Source organism: Rhinolophus sinicus, chromosome 7, assembly GCF_057876585.1.
Source record: "Rhinolophus sinicus isolate RSI-liver-muscle chromosome 7, RSI-T2T, whole genome shotgun sequence".
Lineage (NCBI taxonomy): Eukaryota > Metazoa > Chordata > Mammalia > Chiroptera > Rhinolophidae > Rhinolophus > Rhinolophus sinicus.
This window is the reverse complement of record NC_142507.1, coordinates 36,971,383-36,993,685: the sequence shown is the minus strand read 5'-3', so window position 1 is coordinate 36,993,685 and position 22,303 is coordinate 36,971,383. Positions and strand designations below refer to the sequence as shown.

The 22,303-nt window shown below is 36.1% G+C and overlaps 1 protein-coding gene across 2 annotated transcripts; it reads right to left on the bottom strand.

Annotated features, from left to right (window-relative positions):
• Positions 1 to 2,675: 2,675 nt before the first annotated feature.
• Positions 2,676 to 20,359, bottom strand: RTCA (RNA 3'-terminal phosphate cyclase). Of its 2 annotated transcripts, XM_019747032.3 has the most exons (11): positions 20,069 to 20,354; positions 19,863 to 19,963; positions 18,057 to 18,200; positions 15,264 to 15,387; positions 12,938 to 12,996; positions 11,250 to 11,391; positions 10,863 to 10,987; positions 9,861 to 9,919; positions 8,914 to 9,008; positions 6,979 to 7,083; positions 2,676 to 3,324 (listed from the first exon to the last, which is right to left on the bottom strand). In XM_019747032.3, exons 1-11 carry the CDS (start codon positions 20,111 to 20,113, stop codon positions 3,223 to 3,225), a joined length of 1,101 nt encoding a protein of 366 aa, XP_019602591.1. In that variant the 5' UTR covers positions 20,114 to 20,354; the 3' UTR covers positions 2,676 to 3,222. The 2 variants fall into 2 exon arrangements, with proteins under 2 accessions (XP_019602591.1, XP_019602592.3); XM_019747033.3 differs by lacking the exon at positions 18,057 to 18,200 and having other exon boundaries at positions 20,069 to 20,359.
• Between the last annotated feature and the right edge of the window lie 1,944 nt (positions 20,360 to 22,303).

The following is a 22,303-nucleotide window of genomic DNA, read 5'->3' as shown; positions in this document are numbered from 1 at the left end:
CACTGGACTCTAAAACCATAGCTGTTTGATATCCACTATCTCCATTTAAAAAACACATTCTACTTCCTCAATTTTATATTTTTATGCTTAAGAGTTCACCTTGTCATATTTCTCTGAAATAAAAATATGCATATTAATTTGCTTTAAGTTTTAAAAATTTTAGTGAACACAAGACACTTAAAAATGAGTTCTGTTCCTAAAGCTCCAAATAATGTGGTTGCTGCCCACCACCCGTATCTTCTTGCTTCAGCCAAATGGGCTTTCTCTATCCCATCAGCATACTTATATATGCGCCCCTGTCTGTCTCAGTCCTTTTTATCTGCTCTTCCCGCTGCGTGGCCTGCTCTCAGCTTATATGTCACTTCCTCTCTTAAGGAAAGGTTAATTTTGTGTAGGCATGATGATGTTGGGACTATATTTTTCTTTTTTAAAAGTCTTTATCTTTTAGAAACCTAGTGAAGTATTTACAAATGAAATAATAAAATGCCTAGGATTTGTTTCAAAATAACTGGGTGGTGGTGAAGTGGGTGAGTGGATGGGGCAGACATGAAACAAGATGGCCATGTCGACCATTGTAAGAGTTGGGTGAAGAGCGCATGGGGTTCATTATAATATTCTGTCTACTTCTGCACATGCTTGAATTCTTGCATAAGAAATTTTAAGAGGTTGTTCAAGAATTTAATGGAGGGAACACAATTTAAGTTGCTGCCTAAATCTGTCTACCGGCTGCAGCTCCTTTTCACTCAAATAAATGCTTTTTATTCTTAAAATTAAAAAAAAAAAAAATTTAAATTTCTCCTGGCTTCATTAGTTACAATTAGTGTTACTATACATTGAGCAGAACAAAAATACTTTTTGAAATATTATTAAATATAAAAGTAAAATTTTATAGAAATATATCTCTTAATGAGAATGACACTCTTAAAAATTAGGTCATGTACCTATGGATGATTATTATTAATTACTGGGATGAGACAGCTCAACAGAAATCAATAGCAAAAAGGTTATCAAGCAAGTGTGGGGCTTTAAAACATATATTAATAATTGTGTGCATTATTTACAGAATGGTAATAATATAGATTATAGAAGCTACAACACACTCCACATGGTACAGATGGAGAGCAAAGTAATTCATAATTCTTACTAAGCAGTAAACTACCAAAGTTTAAAAACAAATGGATTTAAACTTTGTAGACAAGCCTTTTGGCAAATCCAATGAAAATGTTTCTCCTAATAATCAGGAAAATAAGGTTTAAAGATATAATGTTTATTTATAGAAAGTGAACATGGATGTTTTCACCTCCTTACTTAAAATCATGCAAATATATAAGATGCAGATCTAGTTTGAGTAGGCTTTTAGGGACTAATATTTAAAGTTGTCCCTTTATTTGGTGCCTTGGAGATTTTATTCTACTACAGGGGAATGCACCGTTATAAAAATAGGATGGGTAAAAATAAACTTCTCTTTTGTAAAGAGGAAGAATGGTGACTGTGAAAGAAAAGCTAAAAAGGAGAACCTGCAATACTATCTTGACGGCAGGCAACTGCATCTTAGGAGGCAGCACATATTTAAGTACAGAAATTTGGAAACAAACTCTCTAAAAACAACTGATATCTACAAAATTGAAATTTATGGGAAGGATTTGTGAAACAAGTAGTATGAATACCCATGTTTGAAGGCCACTGGTTTAAAGAATATCGTTAAAGACCAATGCAAAAAAAAAAAAAAAAAAGACCAATGCACATACAGTGTTGAATAAACAGTTACTTGTACTAGCTGGTCTTAGAAACCATTGAAATAGAATTTTAGATATAGAACTAGAAAGAAAAAATTTATTTGCAGTAGTCGCAACTTCATTTTACCTAAGCTGAGACTCAACAAGAGTGACACACTCAAACTAAGGTTAATCATGAACTTATCACATCCACTGTTGACCTTGCAATGCTCACTCTATAGTTCCAATCTCTCCATTCCAGCCGATCTTTCACACTACTGCATACCCTGTCAGCAGCTGCAAGGATCAACTTAGTCTGAAGACCCCCAAATTTATCACAACCCCTCTAAAAACTAAGTGCAGTTTTACTCTGAAATAGAAGGATATTTCATATCTCATTTTTTATAGAAATGGGGTTTATAAAATTTATCTACAGTGTGAAATATAAATAGCAAACAATACTGTCATCCTCATCTTTAAAGCAAACTAAAGCCAACTGTCCAAGGCCACAGAATTCAATGACAAAAATTACTACTATGTACATGGAGTAATTTTCTTCATTATATTGTCCTATACAGACTAACTCAGCACTTTCTGAATGTATGATACCGTGTTTCCCCAAAAATAAGACCTAGCCAGACAATTAGCTCTAATGCGTCTTTTGGAGCAACAATTAATATAAGACCCGGTCTTATTTTACTATAAGACTGGGTATAATATAATATAGTAAATATAATATAATATAACATAACATAACATACTATAATAATACAATATAATACCAGGTCTTGTATTAATTGTTGTTCCACAAGATGCATTAGAACTGATTGTTCGGCTAGGTCTTATTTTTGGGGAAACATGGTAGTTGTAAGATAATACAGAGCAACAAAAAGCACATTCTGTTCTAAAGGCACTCAATTACTTTTTAATAATGCAAGCCAAACAAAAACATATATGGGGTTGAAATTTTGCAATGCTCATTGTTTGGCTTCCAGAACATATTCAGCAGATTTGAAATCATTATTTACCAAATGCCCAACTAGATGGAAGGTACATATAGTTAGAATGAGAAAACGCTCATTAACTTATTGTTGACACAGCAAATACATGTACATAAAATTATCTCATTAGCGTTTATGTGAGACTGGAGCAAAGTGATTAGAACTATACACAAACTACAGATCAAATTTACATTCCCGACTTAATTTAGTACATAAAAAAGAAAAACACACTTCAAAGGGAAAATAATATTTTATATCAATACTTCCGTATTGAAATCAGCTAACAGACATATCCACCAACTTTTATATTTCATTGTCCATATCTCAGGAGATATCAAAGTGAGATTAGTTTGATGAAGCATTCTCAGTAAATCTAGAACACTCTGTACTTCATCTCCAAATTTGTCACGTCCTTTAATAAGTTACTTCTTATTCGTTGTTTTGTAGTATTTACGAAATGAATTAGTATAATACATCTTTGAGGTATCATGTAAAAGGTAAATACCCTATAGATTTGGATTTGTCATCCCAATTCCTTGGCACTCGATAATATAAGTGTCTTTAGAGGCATCATCTTCATTTTCTGATTTCTTCACAGTAAATTTAGCCTGAAACCAGAAGAGTATTTAGTATGTAAGTAATATGAAGAGGATAGAAAGAAGAGCCCGTAACTCAAGGTTAAATAGGCAGGTAGCTAATATTAAACTTGTTTTATTGAAGAAGTTAAAGACACGAAGATCAAGTCATAAGAATTTCAGTAATCTAGATATAAAATAGTTCGTTCCAGAACCATGGTTCTTGTTCAGAGACATACAAACTTGTGGAGTTTTGTCAGAATATACAGCCTGGGCCCCACTCCATAACCACTGAATCAGAACCCCTGGGAGCACAGCCTAGGCAAGTATCAATTTTAAAATCTCAATTGTTAATTATAATGCCTCTCCACTGCCTACTTCCTACAATTTTCTGAAACACAACACTGAAGCATTTACACTTCTTTTATCTTGTCAAGTATCAAGTTACCCTTTAATTTCCCTCCAATTTTCTTGCCAATTTAATTCCCTAAACATACTATTCAGAAAGATGTAGTTCTGAGAAGGAAGGTGGGGGGAGGTGACGATTAACATTTTCCTTCATTCTTATTGGGCTTGACATTGTAGTTTTTTCACTTGTAATTCAAGTTTGGCTTTGAAATATTTTATCACTATCACTGTAGTCTGGAAAATAATTTTTTAAAAAATCAAATGTGTTCATTTTAACAAAACTGAATTAAAATGTAAACGACTGACTAGAATGACTGAATTCGTGGCAAAGGGATTTCAAGTATGCTTAATGCCTTAGGATTCTTTGAAATTCAATTTGAAAACCATCATTTTGGGGCCCTGCTGAACAGTAATATTCACAAATTCTTCCAGTTTCAGTATTTTGTGGGAGGTACTGACACATAGTGGGAAATTATCGTTCTTCCTTTTGGCCAGAACTACTATTTTCCAGTAATCCACCAAAATGACCAACACAAAGGGAAAGAGGAGAGGCCCCGCTCTGTTCTTTTGGCTTTTTGGAAAACATGAAGTTGTTCCTTTGGCCACAGACATGCAAACCTATAAGGAAGGTGACATTATAGACATCAAGGGAATGAGCCACACTATTCAAAAAGGAATGCCCCACAAATGTTCCCATGGCAAAACTGGAGGAGCCTACAGTGTTACTCAGCATGCGGCTGGCATTGTTGTAAACGCACAAGTTAAGAGCAAGAGTCTTGCCAAGAGAAGTAACGTATGTATTGAGCATATTAAGCAATTTAAGAGCTGAGATAGCTCCCTGAAATGTGTGAAGGAAACTGATCAGAAAAAGCAGGAAGCCAAAGAGAAGGGTACCTGGGTTCAACTTAAGCGCCAGCCTGCTCCAGAGAACCAATTGAAAGGAACCTGAGCTGCTGGAACCCATTGACTATGAATTCAAGGCATGATAAGCGTAAAAAATAAAAGACCTGGCGGCTGGTTAGCTCAGTTAGATAAGCGCAGTGCTCTTAACAAGGTTGCCGGTTGGATCCCCACATGGGCCACTGTGAGCTGCACCCTCCACAACTAGATTGAAAAACTACTTGACTTGGAACTGATGGGTCCTGGAAAAACACACTTAAATAAATAAAAGTTAAAAAAAAAGTTATGGGCTGGCCCAGTAGCTCAGGCGGTTAGAGCTCCGTGCTCCTAACTCCAAAGGCTGCCAGTTCGATTCCCAAATGGCCAGAGGGCTCTCAACCACAAGGTTGTCAGTTCAATTCCTGGAGTCCCGCAAGGGATGGTGGGCTCCGCACCCTGCAACTAAGATTGAACATGGCACCTTGAGCTGAGCTGCTGCTGAGCTCCTGGATGGCTCAGTTGGTTGGAATGCGTCCTCTCAACCACAAGGTTGCCGGTTCGACTCCCGCAAGGGATGGAGGGCTGTGCCCTCTGCAACTAGAAAATGGCAACTGGACCTGGAGCTGAGCTGCGCCCTCCACAACTAAGACTGAAAGGACAACCACTTGACTTGGGAAAAAGGCCTGGAAGTACACACTGTTCCCCAATAAAATGAAGTAAAATAAAATAAAATAAAAGTTATTTCAAAAATAATAATAATAATAAATAGACGACCTCTCTCGCTTGGGTAGAAGTGTGGTGTCCCCTCCCCCAAAGAAATATTTTTAAAAAAATTATTGTTGAATGAATAAACACTGAATTCTGAACTAGACAGCCAAATTACTGTGTAGTTATATATTTTTCTAAATTACAAACATTATGTAAATAAGGAACACAGGTAACAGTTAAGGAAATCATTTCTAACCTACTGAAAAACTACACAAATTTTTAGTTAGAAGGAGCCTTTAGGGACTACAGCCCCACTCCTTGATTTTACAAATTAATTCTCTGCATTGAGGCACAGGAAGATGAAGCAGCTTGGCCCACGTCACTCAGTTAAAACACAACAAAGCTGAACAAGAAACCAGAGCTATCAATTCCAGCTCACAGCACTTTCCACTATGTATTCACTTCAAATAACATGTGTTCACCAGGTGCAAAGCACTATAAAAAGTGAAGACTATAATGAATACAACTCCAGCATAAGTATAATAGTAAAAAAATACAGCTAACTATCTCTTGACGTCAAATATAATTTGCCTTCAATTCCTTTCAGCCTTTTCCTACAATTTGACCAAAATCTATCTATGCTTTCTAGTAACAAAAAAAGTACATATGAGTAAGAATCATACAAAAAAACTGTTAGGAGTAGGACAACAGCGGCTTTGTGTTTAGTACACTTCTGTAATGCTTCATTTTTTGTTAACTAGTGTGCATTACTTTCATAATTTTTAAAAATGATTAAGGTCAGCAACTTCCTTCATAAAATTTTGAGTTATAAATTTTATATTACTTTATAAAATTCCATATGGAAGTAGCAACTAAGAATATGCTACATTACTGAAAAAGGCAAGAAATGAAGGTGTGTACATTAGACGTAAAAAAATGCAGAGAAACAATTTTAAGAGAGGAGCAAAACACTTAAATTCAACAGTGGTTTTACTAGCAAGGAGGAATTATGGGGAGGTTTCTTCCTCTATTTTCCAAATTTTCTATAAAAAGTTACATTGATATAGGATGCAACATACATGTTAATCATGTTTTAAATTAAGAATTCTGTAGAAAAGGTATAAATATGAGCTTATACAATGTTAAGTCTTTTTCACTAAAAATTGTAACTCTTCCAAAGAGGATTGGTAAACATTAGAATTTCAGCAAATATTCTGTTCTACCAACAGAATCACAAGAAAATAAAACATTCAAAATTTTATATAAATATTTAAGGTTATAGCCAACTACAAATCCCTTGTGATTTGATTTCACAGTTCCCATCAAAACATCTTTACTTACTCTGTAATGCAGTACCACATGTGGGTTTTTATATATGTTTTCCTGGGTTTGCTCAAAGTCTGGCTCTGCCACTAAGAAACCACATAGTCTTGAGCAATTAATTTAACCCCTCTGCCGCACTTTACTCATATGTAAAACGGGAATAATAATAAATAGCCACCTAAAATGGTCATGCAGAGAGTAAGATTCAGATAAATTGCTGAGTTAGTTCAATATCTGCCACAAATGGAGTAGTCAGTGAGTGACAGCAATTATAGCAATTATAATTACTATTAAGTTTTCTGTTTATTAAAATTCGACCCAAAATTGGCTACAACAAAAATCAATTACTCTTTCTGATGGAATACTCACCTTTGCTAGTTGTTCAGCAAAATGTATAGCCGTTTGTGTATGGAGTGTAACTGGTCCAGTTTTTATTCTGGAAACGCCATTGGCTAATGCCATGAAAATGATCAGCTATTGAAAAAAACAGTAAAGGAAAAAAACAATTACTAATATTTGGAGTTAAAAATTCTATTGCTTCCCATATAAAATTACTACTAGAAATCAAAATAGCTAAAATAATTTCTACTTCTTCAGGTTTCCAGAAGTCCTAAGAAGATGATAGAAAACCTGTGTCACCCAAAGTCTCTGGTGTGGTACAGAAACACTTAGCAGTTCTCAATATAGATTTTTTTAAATTAATGTTTAAGAGTATAACATAGTAATGTTTAAGAGTTGAAAGTTAATATATTTAACCAGGTCAACCATATCTACAAGCTAATATATACTCGTATAATAAGACACACTTCTTCCCCTCTCTAAAATTACATTTTAACAGGTAAATCAATACATCCAATACAGAACTATTGGGAGTGTAGAGTAGACTTGGGCAAGAAGGAAGAGACTAGAAATAAGGAGAACTTATTAAGAAACTGGTTAAGAAATCTTCAAGAATACATTTCTAAATGTAGACTGCTAATTTGAGATTAAGGAAAGAAAAATGTAGTAGAAAGAAAAATCTATCAGATAGTGAACCATAAAAATATCTTTTTTGGAAATATTCACTAGCATTTCTCAATGTGAGTAGATACATGAAGTCTGAGAAGTCTGTATCACATCCAAGTGGAGATGCTGACAGGCATAAGGATATAATGTATATGGAGTTAAGAAGAAAGGTTTGGGCTACTGATATAAATTTGGAAGTTGTCAGCATATAGATAATATTTAACCCATGAGGCAGGATAAAACTACTGAAGGAGTATACACAGGTACAGAAAAGAGGTGTGAGCCTGAGTCCACGGGCTCTCCAAAATTTAAAAGTTGAGAAGATGACAACAACAAAGTAGCAAAAAGACTAGACTATATAGCCAGGGGGACAGAAAAATAACAGTATTTTAGAAACCAAGTGAAGAAAGTATTTCAAGAAGGAAGAAGTGATCAATTATGCCAAATGCTGAAGCCAGGTCAAGTAAGATGAGGACTGAAATCTGAGGAATATAAATTCCTGAATAACACTTTAAAAACTGGGGTGACCAGGGTAAGAAAAGATGAAGTAGTACCATTTGTGACAACATGGATGGATCTTGAGATTATAATGCTAAGCGAAATAAGTCAGAAAGAAAAAGTAGAGAACCATGATTTTACTGATGTGTGGTATATAAAACTGAAAACAACAAAAGAACAAGACAAACAAATGAAGGAACAAAAACTCATAGACAAAGACAATAGTTTAGGGGTTACCAGAGGGTAACGGGGTAGGGGGGACTCTATTAGAGGGTAAATAGGGTCTAATATATGGTGATGGAAAGAGAACTGACTCTGGATGGTGAACACACAATGTTAGATATAATGTATTGCAGAATTGTATACCTGAAATCTATGTAACTTTACTAACAATTGTCACCCCAATAAATCTTAATTAAAAAACAAACAAACAAAAAACTGGGGCGAACGGATGGCTTAGTTGGTTGGAGCGTGAGCTCTCAACAACAGGTTGCCAGTTCAATTCTGGCATTGGATGGTGGGCTGTGCCTCCTGTAACTAAGGTTGAAAACGCCGACCAGACTTGGAGCTGAGCTGCGCCCTCCACAACCAGAATGAAGGACAACGACTTGGAGCTGATGGGCCCTGGAGAAACACATTGTTCCCCAATATTCCCCAACAAAAAAAATTTTTTTTTTAAACTGATTGAATTAAAACATGCCAATCAGTGTCTGAAAGTCAACGATTAAAATTTATATTCAATCTAACTACCAAATATTCAGATCTAATAGGCTCGAAGGTTTTAACACTAAGTGTCATTACCTGGTCTTGCAGATACTCATCCACAGCACCACCATGTCTAAGATTTGCTAATAGCATTTCGGCAGCTTCAATTCCAACCTTGTCTGCATTTACACCTATGACAGGCATAATTTAAAAAAAGTAAATTAATAAGAGGCAAAAGGTTTAATTAATATATCCTCGTTAGCACTGGTATAACATTTTTTAGGACTCTGAACTCACCCTGCAACTTTTAGGATACGATCTTTATGTATATATAATCTTCTGAGAGCTTAGCATATGCGAATATTTATATCTAATCATGAGACAATCAGACAAATCCAAATTGTGGGAAATCTTATGAGAAAATGGCCTGGACTTTTCAAAATGTCAGTATCATGAAAGAAAAAAAAGAAACTGTAGTAAAAAAAGAAACTAAACAGATATGATCATTAAATGCCGTGTGTACTCAAAAAAATTCCAATTGCTCTAATGAATATTTTGGAGGCAACTGGTTATGTCTGAATATAATAGACAACTTCTTTGAGTATAAAAATGGCATTGTGATTATGCAGGTATTGTCCTTTGGACATTGCTGCAGTATTCACTATTGCTGCAACTTACTAGGTTGGTGCAAAAGTATTTGCGGCTTAAAAGGTTAAAAATAATTACAAAAATCACAATTACTTTTGTACCAATCTAATAAATTGAAATGGCTCATAAACACACAACTTGTAGCTAAATGTTCAGTACCAGTGAATCTAGGAGAACAACGTATGGATGTTCACTAGTCATTCAACTTTTCTATACGTTTGAAAATGTTCGAAGTGTAAAGTTGGGGGAAACACTGAAAATTTAATTGACTCTAAAACAGAATCAGTTAACTATATCCTTTTAAATTTGTCTTCCATCATTCTATAACATTCTAATCCCACCAGATGAAGAATTTTACTATAGCGTTGGAAATTGTGGATCTCTTTTATTTATACCTCGTTTACCAAGCGATGATCCAGCCAACAAACAGCCAGTGGATGTCTCAGCAATAATACTATGTAGGAAAAAAAAAAGTATTACTACCTATGCTATAAATACTCTAAAATTACATGCAAATACAACATAGGAAAATAGTGACTGTTAAACACAAAGAACTGGATCTGGCTAGTATATTGCAAAAATGAAATTCTTCATACAGAGAGCAACATGATTAGCATTCTCCATCTTCATCAAGGCATTAGTATCCTTCAGTTCTTCAGACAAGAAGTCACATTAGATTCTAATCTACTCACAGGTAAGGAATGGCCCTGCTAGAAGTTATGTCATTAGCACTAAGTGGTATCATTTCATAGGCATACTGTATTATAAAGTATTTTATGATTATCTTAAATGAAAAGGTCTTTCTATAGAGATGTTTGGTTTTGTTTCATAGTTTTTACATAGTATTATCATATGTACTTGTAGAGCATGCATTTACTTTAAACCCTTTAATAGAAACTGGAAGAGACTTTAAAATTTAAATATCTACAAAAGATACTTTCATACTTCAAAAACATCAATTAAAGCATTTTTATAACACTTAAATCAGTAACTCCTAATTGGATTAATATAATAGTTATATTTCTTTTCTAAATAGATCTTTGTCATTTCTAATATTTGCTTGTAAACTGACTTCACCGTTGAGGTATAAAAAAGCAACAAGAGATATTTCCCTTAGATCAGCTTCAAAGGCTAATTTCTGATTAGCTTCAACATTTAAGTTCGCTATAAAGAAAAGAGCTCTTACAATGTAATAAAGGCAAACCATCCTCAGAATAAAATTCGGAATGAAATAATCATCTTAATTCACCATACTGTTGTTTTGGGTATAAATGCCCTTTAAAATATATCCCCTTAAAACTATAAATTTAAACAAAAAAACTACAAATCTTTCATTTAAATAAGTTAATTATTTTGGGGTCTTCACACAATGTATAGAGAAAAGTATACTGTCTCACATTATTCCACTTCCATTGCCAAAAGCTTGGTCTTTAGTTTCCTGAACAGGCTGGATGTTAACGTACAGATCCCTATACTCCTTTCTGATGCATCTTACAGCTGCCGCTGCCATTTCTTTTGCTACCTATTTCGGCAAAACAGAAAAATAGAATAAAATAAATTATTATTTTGACAATTGTTTTCAAGACTTCAAAGACAAATAAAATAATTAACTTTTATAAGTGGTACATAAAAACTTGATTTTCAAGATTAGAGAGCACAGAATTTTAAGAAAAATAATTTAATGAAGATTTATTTAAAACTTAAGTTTTCAATAATTTCAAAATTTAGATATACAATACTTATCAAAACATACATACACTTCTAAGAGCATCTAGATAACTTACTTTAAATGGCAAAACACCAGCAACAAAAGCTCTTCCATATATCTTAGTCACAGAGCCACAGTCAGTTAAATTTATTGGGTTCAACTGTTTAACTGGTGATATTTGGACAATCACTTCACCACCCCCTTTTGGGTAGTAGCCCCTATAAAAAATGACAAACACATAAACTGACTGCACGACAAAAATAGAGGTCAATATTTACCATAAAAGAACATGTGAATGATATCCAACCATATAATTCATGTTTGAAATTTCTAAATGATGTTTTAGATCTGTGCTGTCCAATCTGGTAGTCTCAATCTACATGTGAGTATTTCCTTTTAAGTTAAAAATTTAAAACTCAGCTTCCAGTCGTGCTATCCACACTCCAAGTGCTCTAAAGTCACATGGCTAGTGACTACCATGCTGGACACACAGGGAACATGTCCCTGAAGAAACAAGTTCTATTGACAGTGCCGTTTTAGCATATAAGGGCTTCACGGTGGGACCTTTGTTTATTTTGTTCCTGTTATATTCCAGTGCCTAAAAAAATGTCTGGCACTTAGTAAGTGCTCAATAAATAATATGAATATTACAGTAGCTGAACACTAATAAAATTTTAACTTCAATATTCAGTGTCATTTATTCTACAGAAAATGCTGAGAACATGCAGATGAGAATGACAGTGCCCCTATTCACAAGGAGCACCCCATCTGGTAGGGAGATGGCTCCACATATAACCTACTAGCACATAACTCAGGCTGTATGGAGGACTACAACAGAGGTACGAATATGAATTCCAACTGAGGCACACTCATGGACAATTCAAACAAGAAAATACAAGTTTCATTTTGGAAAAATATAGGAAATCCAAATTTTAGGGCAGTAGGGGAGAAATAACATGAACAAAGAGAGAAAAGTCTGAAGGCACAAAGTATGTTTAAGGAATAGCAGGCAATCACGTAGTTATAATATATGGTACGTTGAAAGGAGGAGGAGGGAGAATGAAGCCAGAAAGGTAATTGGAATAAGATTGCAAAGCACTAAATGACACATCAAGAAATCTGGCCTTGGACGGCCGGTTAGGTCAGTTGGTTAGAGTGCAGTGCTCTTAACAACAAAGTTGCTGGTTCGATCCCCACATGGGCCAGTGTGAGCTGCGCCCTCCACAACTAGATTGAAACAAGTACTTGACTTGGAGCTGATGGGTCCTGGAAAAATACACTTAAATAAAAGTATAAAATAAAAATTAAAAAAAGAAAGAAAGAAATTTGCCTTTCTTATTAAGTGGCAGAGGAAAGCCTTAAAGAGAAATGAGCTGAATGTCCATTGTGTTTCTTAGGAAAATAACTCTGACTGCACTATGGAAGAGAACCCCTTTTATGACCCTGTTGTGCCCAGTCCAGTGGTCAGCACACATGGAGCATTCACTCTGTGCTGAGCCTGGAGAACATCAGACATGAAGGTGCCTCGGTGTACAATCCCCTTGAAAATACTTCTCCCAAAAGACAAGTGAATATCACATGTAGCTGTTTCCCAGTCCCCATACCTCTATGGCTTATTGTTTCTGAAGCCACAAAGCACAATTATTTGCTACAGGAAACGTAAGGTAATATGTGTCTTCCAGAATGACAGTTCTCTAAGATCTAATTTTTCCACTATTTTTAGCACAACTAGTGGGTTTAAGGGTTAAGAAATAAGTAACTTACCTAATTTTAATGTCACAATTTAATTTGAAACCAAATTTTTCAACAATTGGCTTGAAAACCTGAAAAATCAGTTTATTATTACTTTAACCACCGATATTTACTGATTCAATAAGTATATTTATTACACAAAAATACTCTGTACTGAGCTAGTAATGAGGCATTTATAAATAGTGACATAAAAAATGTGTAGGCTAGTTCTATTTTTTCAAATAAAATAACTGACATATAGCTAAAATTAAAAGTTTAACATTTAATTAATCAGGGCTGTGCAAGTCTACCTAATGAAAAAAAAAAAATTACAACTTAGGATACTTGATCCCAGTGGTTATTTTAGCCCAGGGGACAATATTTCCTAACCGGTCTCATTATAATCCAATAACATAATTATTATAGTATTAATGCTCTACTCAAATAAATGTTAACATTTATCTTTTGCTACCTTTTGTAATATTTAATTAGGGTCATTTTCTTGAAGTGAGATTACTAGGGGAAGAGAGATAAAATTAACTTTCATTATAGGTCCTACCAAACTGAATTTAAAAAGATCATACCATGTATTAAAATGGCAACAAAAATGTTTTAATTAAAATCTGAGAATATCAAGTGCTAGGAAGAATGCAGACACTCATACAATGCCAGTGAAAATGCAAAACAATGCAGCCACTTTGAATGCCGAAACAATCTGGCAGTTTCTTATAAAATTAGACATACACTTACTATTAGAATCCAGCAATCCCTCTCCTAGGTATTTACGCAAGAGACATGAAAACATATTCACACAAAAAACCTGCACATAGTATTTATAGTGATAGTGACTTTATTGATAATCACCCAAAACTAGAAACATCCCAAATGTCCTATAACACATGAATGGATAAACAAACTGGTACTTCCATATAATAGAACACTACTTAGCTTTTATTGCTAATACAAGCATCATAGATGAATCTGAAATATATTATGGTAAGTGAAAAAAAGAGATTGAAAAGACTCCATATATAGTATTCCTTTACATGACATTCTGAATAAAAAGGCAAAACTGACAGAAAACAAATTAGTGGGTGCCAACGCTGGGGGGTAAGACTGATGAGTACAGGGGATGAGGAAATTTTTTACAGTAACTCTGTATCTTGATGGTGGTGGCTGGCTCACAACCATATGTCAAAAATCACAGCGCTGTACACTAAATACAGTGAATTTTACTATAAATAATAATGCCTCAATAAACTCGGAGAAAAAAGATACCACTTTACTTTCCTACTAGTTATATGAGCATGCCAATATTGAGTTTTATCATTTAAAAAATTTATAGTCAAAATATAGTATTTAATTCTTTTTAAAATTTTTATTTTATTGTAAGAACATTTAATACAAGATCTACCTTCATAACCATTTTTTAAGTGTACAATACATTACTGTTGACTATAGGCACAATGCTATACAGCAGATCTCTCTAGCACTCATTCATTCATCGTGCTTAACTGAAACTCCCCATTTCTCTGTTTCCCCAACACCCACTCTACTTTTTGATTCTATGAGTTTGACTACGCTAGATCCATCATGCCATTATTTGTCTTTATGTGATTGGCTTATTTCACTTAGCATAATGTCCTCAAAGTTTATCCATGTTGTCACATATTCTAGAATTTCTTTCTTTTTAAGGCTGAGTAATATTCCATTGTGTATATATACCACACGCTCGTAATCCGTTCTTCCATAAATGGACATTTAGGTTGTTTCAGCATCTTGGATATTATGAATAGTGCTACAATAAACATGAGAATGCTAACATCTCTTTGAGATCCTGATTTCAACTCTTTTGGATACTCAGAAGTGGGATTGCTGTATTATATGCCAGTTTCGTTTTTAATTTTTCATTAAAATAAAAACCATCATACTGTTTTCCATAGTGGCTACACCATTTTGGATTTCCACCAACAGTGTGCAAGGGTTCCAATTTCTCCACATCCTCACCAACTCTTGTCAAACATAGTATTTAATTCTTGTCTTGAGTTTTTTCTTCCAAATCATAATCCCTATATACATAAAATAACCAATTTATATAACAATATAATTTATATAACAATATAATTTATATAATAATTACACTTGAGGTTTTTAAAGAATTCACTATGAACACTGTTCTAAGATACAATACTAAATCTAAAGTAAACATAATCCCTTACCCTTTCCACAACAGAACTAGACACCATGAAGAAATAAAAAGGTATGTACACAAAAACACTCAGGTTATATTTAAATACAGAATGGACATTCACAATATATAAGATCATCTTATTTTGTATGCAACAACAAAAGCCCTTACCATCACTGTGTAATCGATCTGTGGTGCCATTTCAGCATTAGTTCCACCTTTCAAACGAAGTTCTGATGGAGAAGCAGCAAAGAGAACACAGGGCATCGAGACCTGCATCAAGAGGCACACACTCCTAGGGAGAAGGCAGAACAGGCTTAGCTGAATTTTCCGTTTAAAGTCTCAAGAAAGTGATTGTTACTACACAGCACCAAGGGCCGAAGCACAAACAACTGGGAAAGCAGGTACACGTCCTCAAGTTTAATGTTAAAAAACATTTCAGTAACTCAGTCATAAAATCCTGAATCTTAAAGAGAGACAATATTTCATAGAAGGAACCGGCCTTAAATGATAAGCAAATCTGGGTTTGAATCCAATACTAAACACATTAGCTCTGTGACCTTAGGTAAGTTCTAATACTTTCTTTATATTATAAAAAAGTAAAAATAAATAAATAAATAAATAAAAATAAAACTATCTTTACAACATTTTTATAAAAAGGATTCTTGAAAGTAGCAGTTTATGAAAATGAATTCAAAACATCCAAGGTCTAGAAATATTCGAATGATTATACCTAAATCTCTACCATGCACAAGGCACTGTTTCAGATATCAAGTTAAGATATAGTTCCTACCATCGTGAGGTCCATGATATAATAGAATAATATTTTACAAATACTGACAGCTGAATATTTTACATGGAAAAAATTTTAAGGAAATAATCCTTGCTATATAACTCACCTCTGTCCAGTCCTTATAGTCAAATAATGAGAGAAATCATAAGAAATAATTATAGAATAGGAAGTATTTTATAAAACAAAACACTTGGTCAGATTTTCTAATTGAGCTCTTACTTCCCTTCTTTTCTTTTCCAATGTCAAGGGAAAGCAATCATATTGATACATGGATTGTAGTTTAAAAGGGAGTTCAACATAGCCTCTACATACCAAAAGACAGATCTTTACTTAACTTTCTTATGGCAACAATGCATGTGTACTGAACTAGACAGTCTTTATTATCACTGATAATGCATTTCATTAACTCAGTGACTGTTTATTGACTGTTAGGCATTATAAGAAAATATGTACAATATAATTCCCTTTCTCAAGGAGTTGAGCCTAGGAGCAAGTGCAAAAGGCTTGACAATGTTTTCTTTATTACAAACCATAAGTTTTTAATTACTGAACTTCTCACTGTTTATTCTCTTAAGAACCCAGTATATAAAATGTTCCCCCCACCCGATAAAATCAGATTCTAAAAGAAAAGAAAACTTTAATTTTAGAAAAGTAAGGAATTATAAAAACAAAGTTAAGACAGTTGAGAAAACGCATAGTACTGTAATCACAATTAGGGATAAAAATGTTAGAATGTGAATAAGTAAGATGTATTTTCTTGCTAGGAACAACGTTATTTTAGTCTCCTGAATGGAGCTAGATTATCAACTTTAAACTCATTTCCATACATTCTAATGGATTAGAAGCCAGAAGGCCTAGATTCTAATTCTAGTTCTGACCTTGGGTAAATCACTTAACACCAGAAGGCCTTTTCATTCTCTCATTCACAAAATAGAGGAAGGGTTGGAATACATGGCTTCTATTTTCCCTTTTGCAGGTTCAAAATTCTATGATTCTGTTTTAGTTCATTTTTAGATAGTTGGTTAACTATAACTTTTTTCACCTTTTTGTACAGGGAAATACCTGAAATAATATGCTAACTATAAAGATTACCTCAAAAACTTTTAATCCCCTTAGGAAAGTTCTCAGTTGGCAAACCAAACCTTAGGCCTAGTAGCAGGTCCCCTTTCATAGAGGGCTATTCACATCATTACTTAAATATCACTAAAAATTTTCTTAAACTAAAAAAAAATCACCATCTATTAAAACAGTCATTTCTAAAACAAACTGGAATCAGGTGTACAGTATTATTCCTTATTTCATCAAATTTCCTAGTAAATGGATAGGATTTGGGTAAAAGGATGCTGCTTACAATAGCAATCAGCCAAATAACATAGAAAACACACAAAATTGCTCTCCATGTTTTGTCAATAACAGGAGGGATTCTTGGAAAACTATAAAGGCTCAATTTAATTGTTAAATATTCATTTTCCAATGGGGGGAAAAAAACTAAGATCATATCTAAAAATTTCTAAATAGAACTGTGTAAGTATCTATTAAAACAAAAACAAATACCTAGACTAAAAGTAGTATAGTTCATAATTAGCTGTAAACCAAGAACTAAATATGCTATAATGTAAAGACTACTATGGCTGCAAGCATGAAAATGTAGTCATTTTCAGATATTCAATTTCTAATAATAAAAAGAAACAAATATGCTATACTACACATACGAGAAAATTCTAGATATAGTAATACCGTGTCTCCCCGAAAATAAGACCTAGTCAGACAATCAGCTCTAATGCGTCTTTTGGAGCAAAAATTAATATAAGACCCAGTATTACATTATATGATATGATATGATATGATATGATATGACCCAGTCTTATGTAAGACCAGGTCTTACAGCAAAATAAGACTGGGTCTTATATTAATTTTTGCTCCAAAAGATGCATTAGAGCTGATTGGCTAGGTCTTATTTTCAGGGAAACACGGTAACCACAATGAATAAACAATTAGAAACTTTACATGGTCTCTAACCCTAAAAGGTAAGTGTTTTATTGCCATTTTAAAAGTGAGAAAGCTAAAGCTCAAAGAGGTTAAACCATTTGTCCAGTCAGTGGTAGGACCTGCATTTGAATCCAGCTCTAACTCCTAAGTCCGTACTTAAATGGAAAATAAATGACACATACCCTGCTGTCTTGGTATCTGCTGTGTGGATTCCACCTTTGATTTTCTCTGGTGTAAACATTATTTCTGTTGAGCCGATTTTTGCCCCCTCCAGTTGCCCATCACATAAATCTCGAATCATTTCCAGTCCAGATAAATGTTGAGGCCTTCAGGTCAGAATATTGCATCAAAATGTGTGCATTCAGACTGCCTATATCCCCAGATTTTATGACACATTTATAAAACAATGGCAAAACAGTAAGGTCTAACCATAGTAAGTGCCGTATCTTCAGTGACAGACCTTCTTTTTGGGTTTCTATGCACCCAGACTACCTGCTAGTAGACACCATTTTAAGGGATCTTTCCTGACCAGTTATTTTAGCTATGAACACATACACTGATATATTGTTGTAAATTAGAAGTGTACAAAAAAGGAAAATAAATAAAACTACCTATGTGCCACCAGTCTGACTTGCACTTTACTGAATGGTCTGTGGTACCTACTATGGCTGAAGTGTGTTCTCCCAAAATTCGTATGTTGAAGCCATAACCCCCATGACCTCAGAACGGAATTATTTGGAGATAGGGCCTTAAAAGAGGTGATTAAGTTACAAACAGCCAGTTAGGGTGAGCCCTAATCCATTCTCATTGATGTCCCTATAAAAAGAGATTAGGACATCAAGACACCAGGGGTGAGCACACGCAGACTGATCACGGTGTGAAGAGGCAAGACCATGGCCACCTCCAAGCCAGGGAGAAAGGCCTGGAACAGAATCTTCCCTTGCAGTTCTCAGAGGAAACCAACCCTGTCAGCACCTTGATTTTGGACTTCCAGCTTCCAGAACTGTGAGAAAATAATTTCTGTTGTTTATGCCACCCAGTCTCTGGTATTTTTGTTATGACAGCCCTATCAAACTAATAAAGTACCTAACACAGCTTTAATGAATTGGATTTCACTACTGGTGAAATGGATTACTGCAAAAAACTGTGGCAAAAGGAACTGATGTTCACACACATTACTCATTGCCTTTTAATAACTTCAAAACGGATTGTGGAGAAAAGGCTAAGAGATATCTGATCTATTACAATGAAATATATACAAAATACAAAAGAATCAGTTTGGCTTCAACCTGGCTCCTCTTCTAATAGGTGCATATACCCGAAACTTATCTAGTGGCATGACCAGCTTCCGAGACAGAAGAAACAAGGAAGGTCAAAGGTCAACATTTTTCCCTTTCCACAACCGATAATTCTGGTCGTATGCACAGCTTCCTAGAGGTTAAATGAAAGCTGGACTAATACATCTCAGAGTCCTGTCCTGTTCTGATTCTAAAATGTGCGGCAGCAGAGAATGCACTGGTTTAAAAGACGGGTTTCTTCTGGTCGTAGAGGCTGATCTGCCTTGATCTATCCTGCTCAGACGCTAAGAGCTCTCCGGGTACTCGAAATGCCCAATGAGTGGGAAACCATTTTAAAGGCTAACACTTTAGGACACGAGACAACCGTAGCCAACTAGAGAAAGCATGGGCCGATTTTCTAAACTTGTCCCTGGAGGGACCACACAACCCAGGCTATGGCTAACAGGCCAGGCTGGAGCGCCGCACCCTGGATTTGCGACTGGATTTCCTCCACCCGGGGGCCCGGATCCTCGGCACCACTGCCGCGACTGCAGAGTCCCCAGCCCCACCCGACCCCCAGCCCCAAGCCCCGGCCCACGGGCTGCTCCCTAGCCCCTCACCCTTCCAGCCCCACGGCCAGTCCCCCAGTCCTCATAATCCCCGGCCGGCGCTCCCCCATCCTACAGCCCGCTCCCCAGCGCCCCGATTTACCTCAGGCCAGGCGTGCTGCGGCCGGCTCGGATATTCTGCACCCGCAAGGGGAGGCCCAGGAGACAGCTCAGGGCTGTGGATACCCTCAGGATCTGGCCGCCCTGCCCAGGGCGCGGGTGCGCAGAAGAGAGAGAACATCAGACAAGAAAGCTCTGCCCCCGGCCCGGGCGCTGCCGCCACCCCTAGGCCCCCCGCTCCGCACTCACCCCTTCCATGATCCCGCCGTCCACCTCCACCGGCTGCCCTGCCATGGCGAGCGCCCTGGGGCCCGGCCCACAGCGACGCAGCCTCCGCCCGAGCGCGGGGAATAGGATACACTGGCTTCCGCCCCGCAGCTCTGAAACCTGGTCTTGGTCGAGGCCGCGGGGGCCTGCAGGAATGCGGAAGAAGCGGGGTCTCCCGGAAAAGCGGATACCGCGGAAACCCACCTGGCACTCAGAGCCGGGAATCCGGGTTCCCACAGCCCAGCAGCCAATGCGCACGCGCGTGGCTAGGTGCTCAAAGAGGAGGTGCCGACAAAACTCCAGCAAATCCAGAGCTCCGCTGGAGATGGGGTGGCAGCCGGAAAGGTGTCCTGCAGCGCGGTACGAGATGTGTCTGTTGAAGATTTGTGCACTGCACATAGCAAAACCCGCAGACTGCAGAAAACCCGCGTTTCAATTCTAACCGCATCCTCCAGTAGCCTGGCAGGCTTGCGCAAACATCCATTTTATCTCTGTTTTTTTGAGGATCCCGGTGTACCCAGTGCTGGAAACTTTTAAAGCTGTGAGGTCTAGATACTGCAATGCACCGACCTTTTGTTCGGGTTTGCCTACTCTGAAGCCTGTCCCTTGAAACGTGTGTTCCCTGGTGCATTGATACCCATGAGCCCCTCCTTCCTCGTGTGTGTGCGCGCGCGCGCGCGCGTGTGTGTGTGTGTGTGTGTGTGTGTGGAGTAGTCTCTTTTTCTCCTGAGACACATGTAAAATGGTATAGTGTTTTTGAAAATAGTCTAGCAGTTCCTCATTATCTTGATTAAAGATAAATATAACCAATATCTCACCAATTCAATTTTTAGGTATATATTCTTACCTTAGCAATCAAAGTGTAATTGGCTAAACCATAGCATCTTTATCACCTAGAGCTAGGTAGAAATGCAGAATCTCAGGCTGCACCCATATCGACTGAATAGGAATCTGCACTTTTAGAAGATCCCCAGTTGATCTGAATGCTCATTACAGACTGAGAAGCACTGCCCTAAAGAAACTCTTTCATAGGTACCAGGAGAAATGATCAAGAATGTTCATAGCAGCACTGATGGTAACACCAAAGAACTGGAAACACAGATATTCACTGAATAGAGGATGGATAAATTATGGTATTGTTACAAAAGCTAGTTGCAGAAAGATACCTGCAGTTTTTATTCCATTTTTTATAAGACTCAAAAAGGAGCAAAAGTAAACTATATTGTTAGCGATTGAAATACATAGTAAATTCTACAGGAAAAAAAGGAATGATAAATACACAATTCAGGATAATGGTTATCTAAGGGAGAGAGGGAGGGTTAAGCAGACAGTGACCTTCACCAGCATAGGAAAGACTCTATTTCTTAAATTGGGTGGTGGGTTCAAGGTTTTTGTTATTACGTGACTTACCCATATGTTTCATTATTCTTTTGTAAGTATGCAATTTAACACAATTTTTAACAGCTTTATTGAAGTATACATACCATCAAGTTCACCTGTTTTAAATGTGTAATTTAATGATTTTAGCTAATTTACAGTTATGCAATCATCACCACAATCTGGTAATAGGAAATTTCCATCACCACAAAAAGCTTTCTCTTGCCCCTTTGCAGTCACTCCCCATTCCCACCTCAGTCCCAGGTAACCACGAATCTGCTTTCTTGTCTAGATAGATTTGCCTTCTCTGGACATTTCCTATAAATGGAATCATGCAATATGGGACCTTTTGTATCTGGCTTCTTTTACTTAGTATAAAATTTTGAGGTCATCCATGTTAAAGTATGTACCAGTACTTCAGTCATTGTTAAGGATGAATAAAAGTCCATTATTTGGATGTATCACATTTTGTTTATCCATTCACTTGTTGAAGGACATTTGGGCTATTTCTAATTTTTGACTCTTAGGAACAATATTGTTACAATCATTCTTGTACTAGTCTTTGTGTGGATATATGTTTTTATTTCTCTTGGGGTAGACACCTAGGAATGGAACTGCTGGGTCATAATCAGTCATTTTTATTCATTAAAGAAAGAGAAAAAAATGAGCTCTTTATTTCTTTTGAGTGAAAGGATTAACTGGTGAATAGGTGAGAGAAGGTAGCGTTGAAGGGAAAGTTAAGAGGAAGGAGGTGGGATAGGGACCCTGGGAAGAAAAATAATTCACTTCAAAGGCACAGCTACTTCATCTTTTTATACAAACACATGCATGTGATATTAT

What these genes read in the sequence shown, in the direction of transcription:
- RTCA (XM_019747032.3), bottom strand. Translation starts at nt 20,113, where the DNA reads ATGGCAGGGCAGCCGGTGGAGGTGGACGGCGGGATCATGGAAGGG. An exon ending in GCAGATACCAAGACAGCAGG is followed by an intron (nt 15,388 to 18,056) that starts GTATGTGTCATT and finishes CCTTCTCCCTAG; the next exon opens with GAGTGTGTGCCTCTTGATGC. An exon ending in ATGAGTATCTGCAAGACCAG is followed by an intron (nt 7,084 to 8,913) that starts GTAATGACACTT and finishes TTTTTTCAATAG; the next exon opens with CTGATCATTTTCATGGCATT.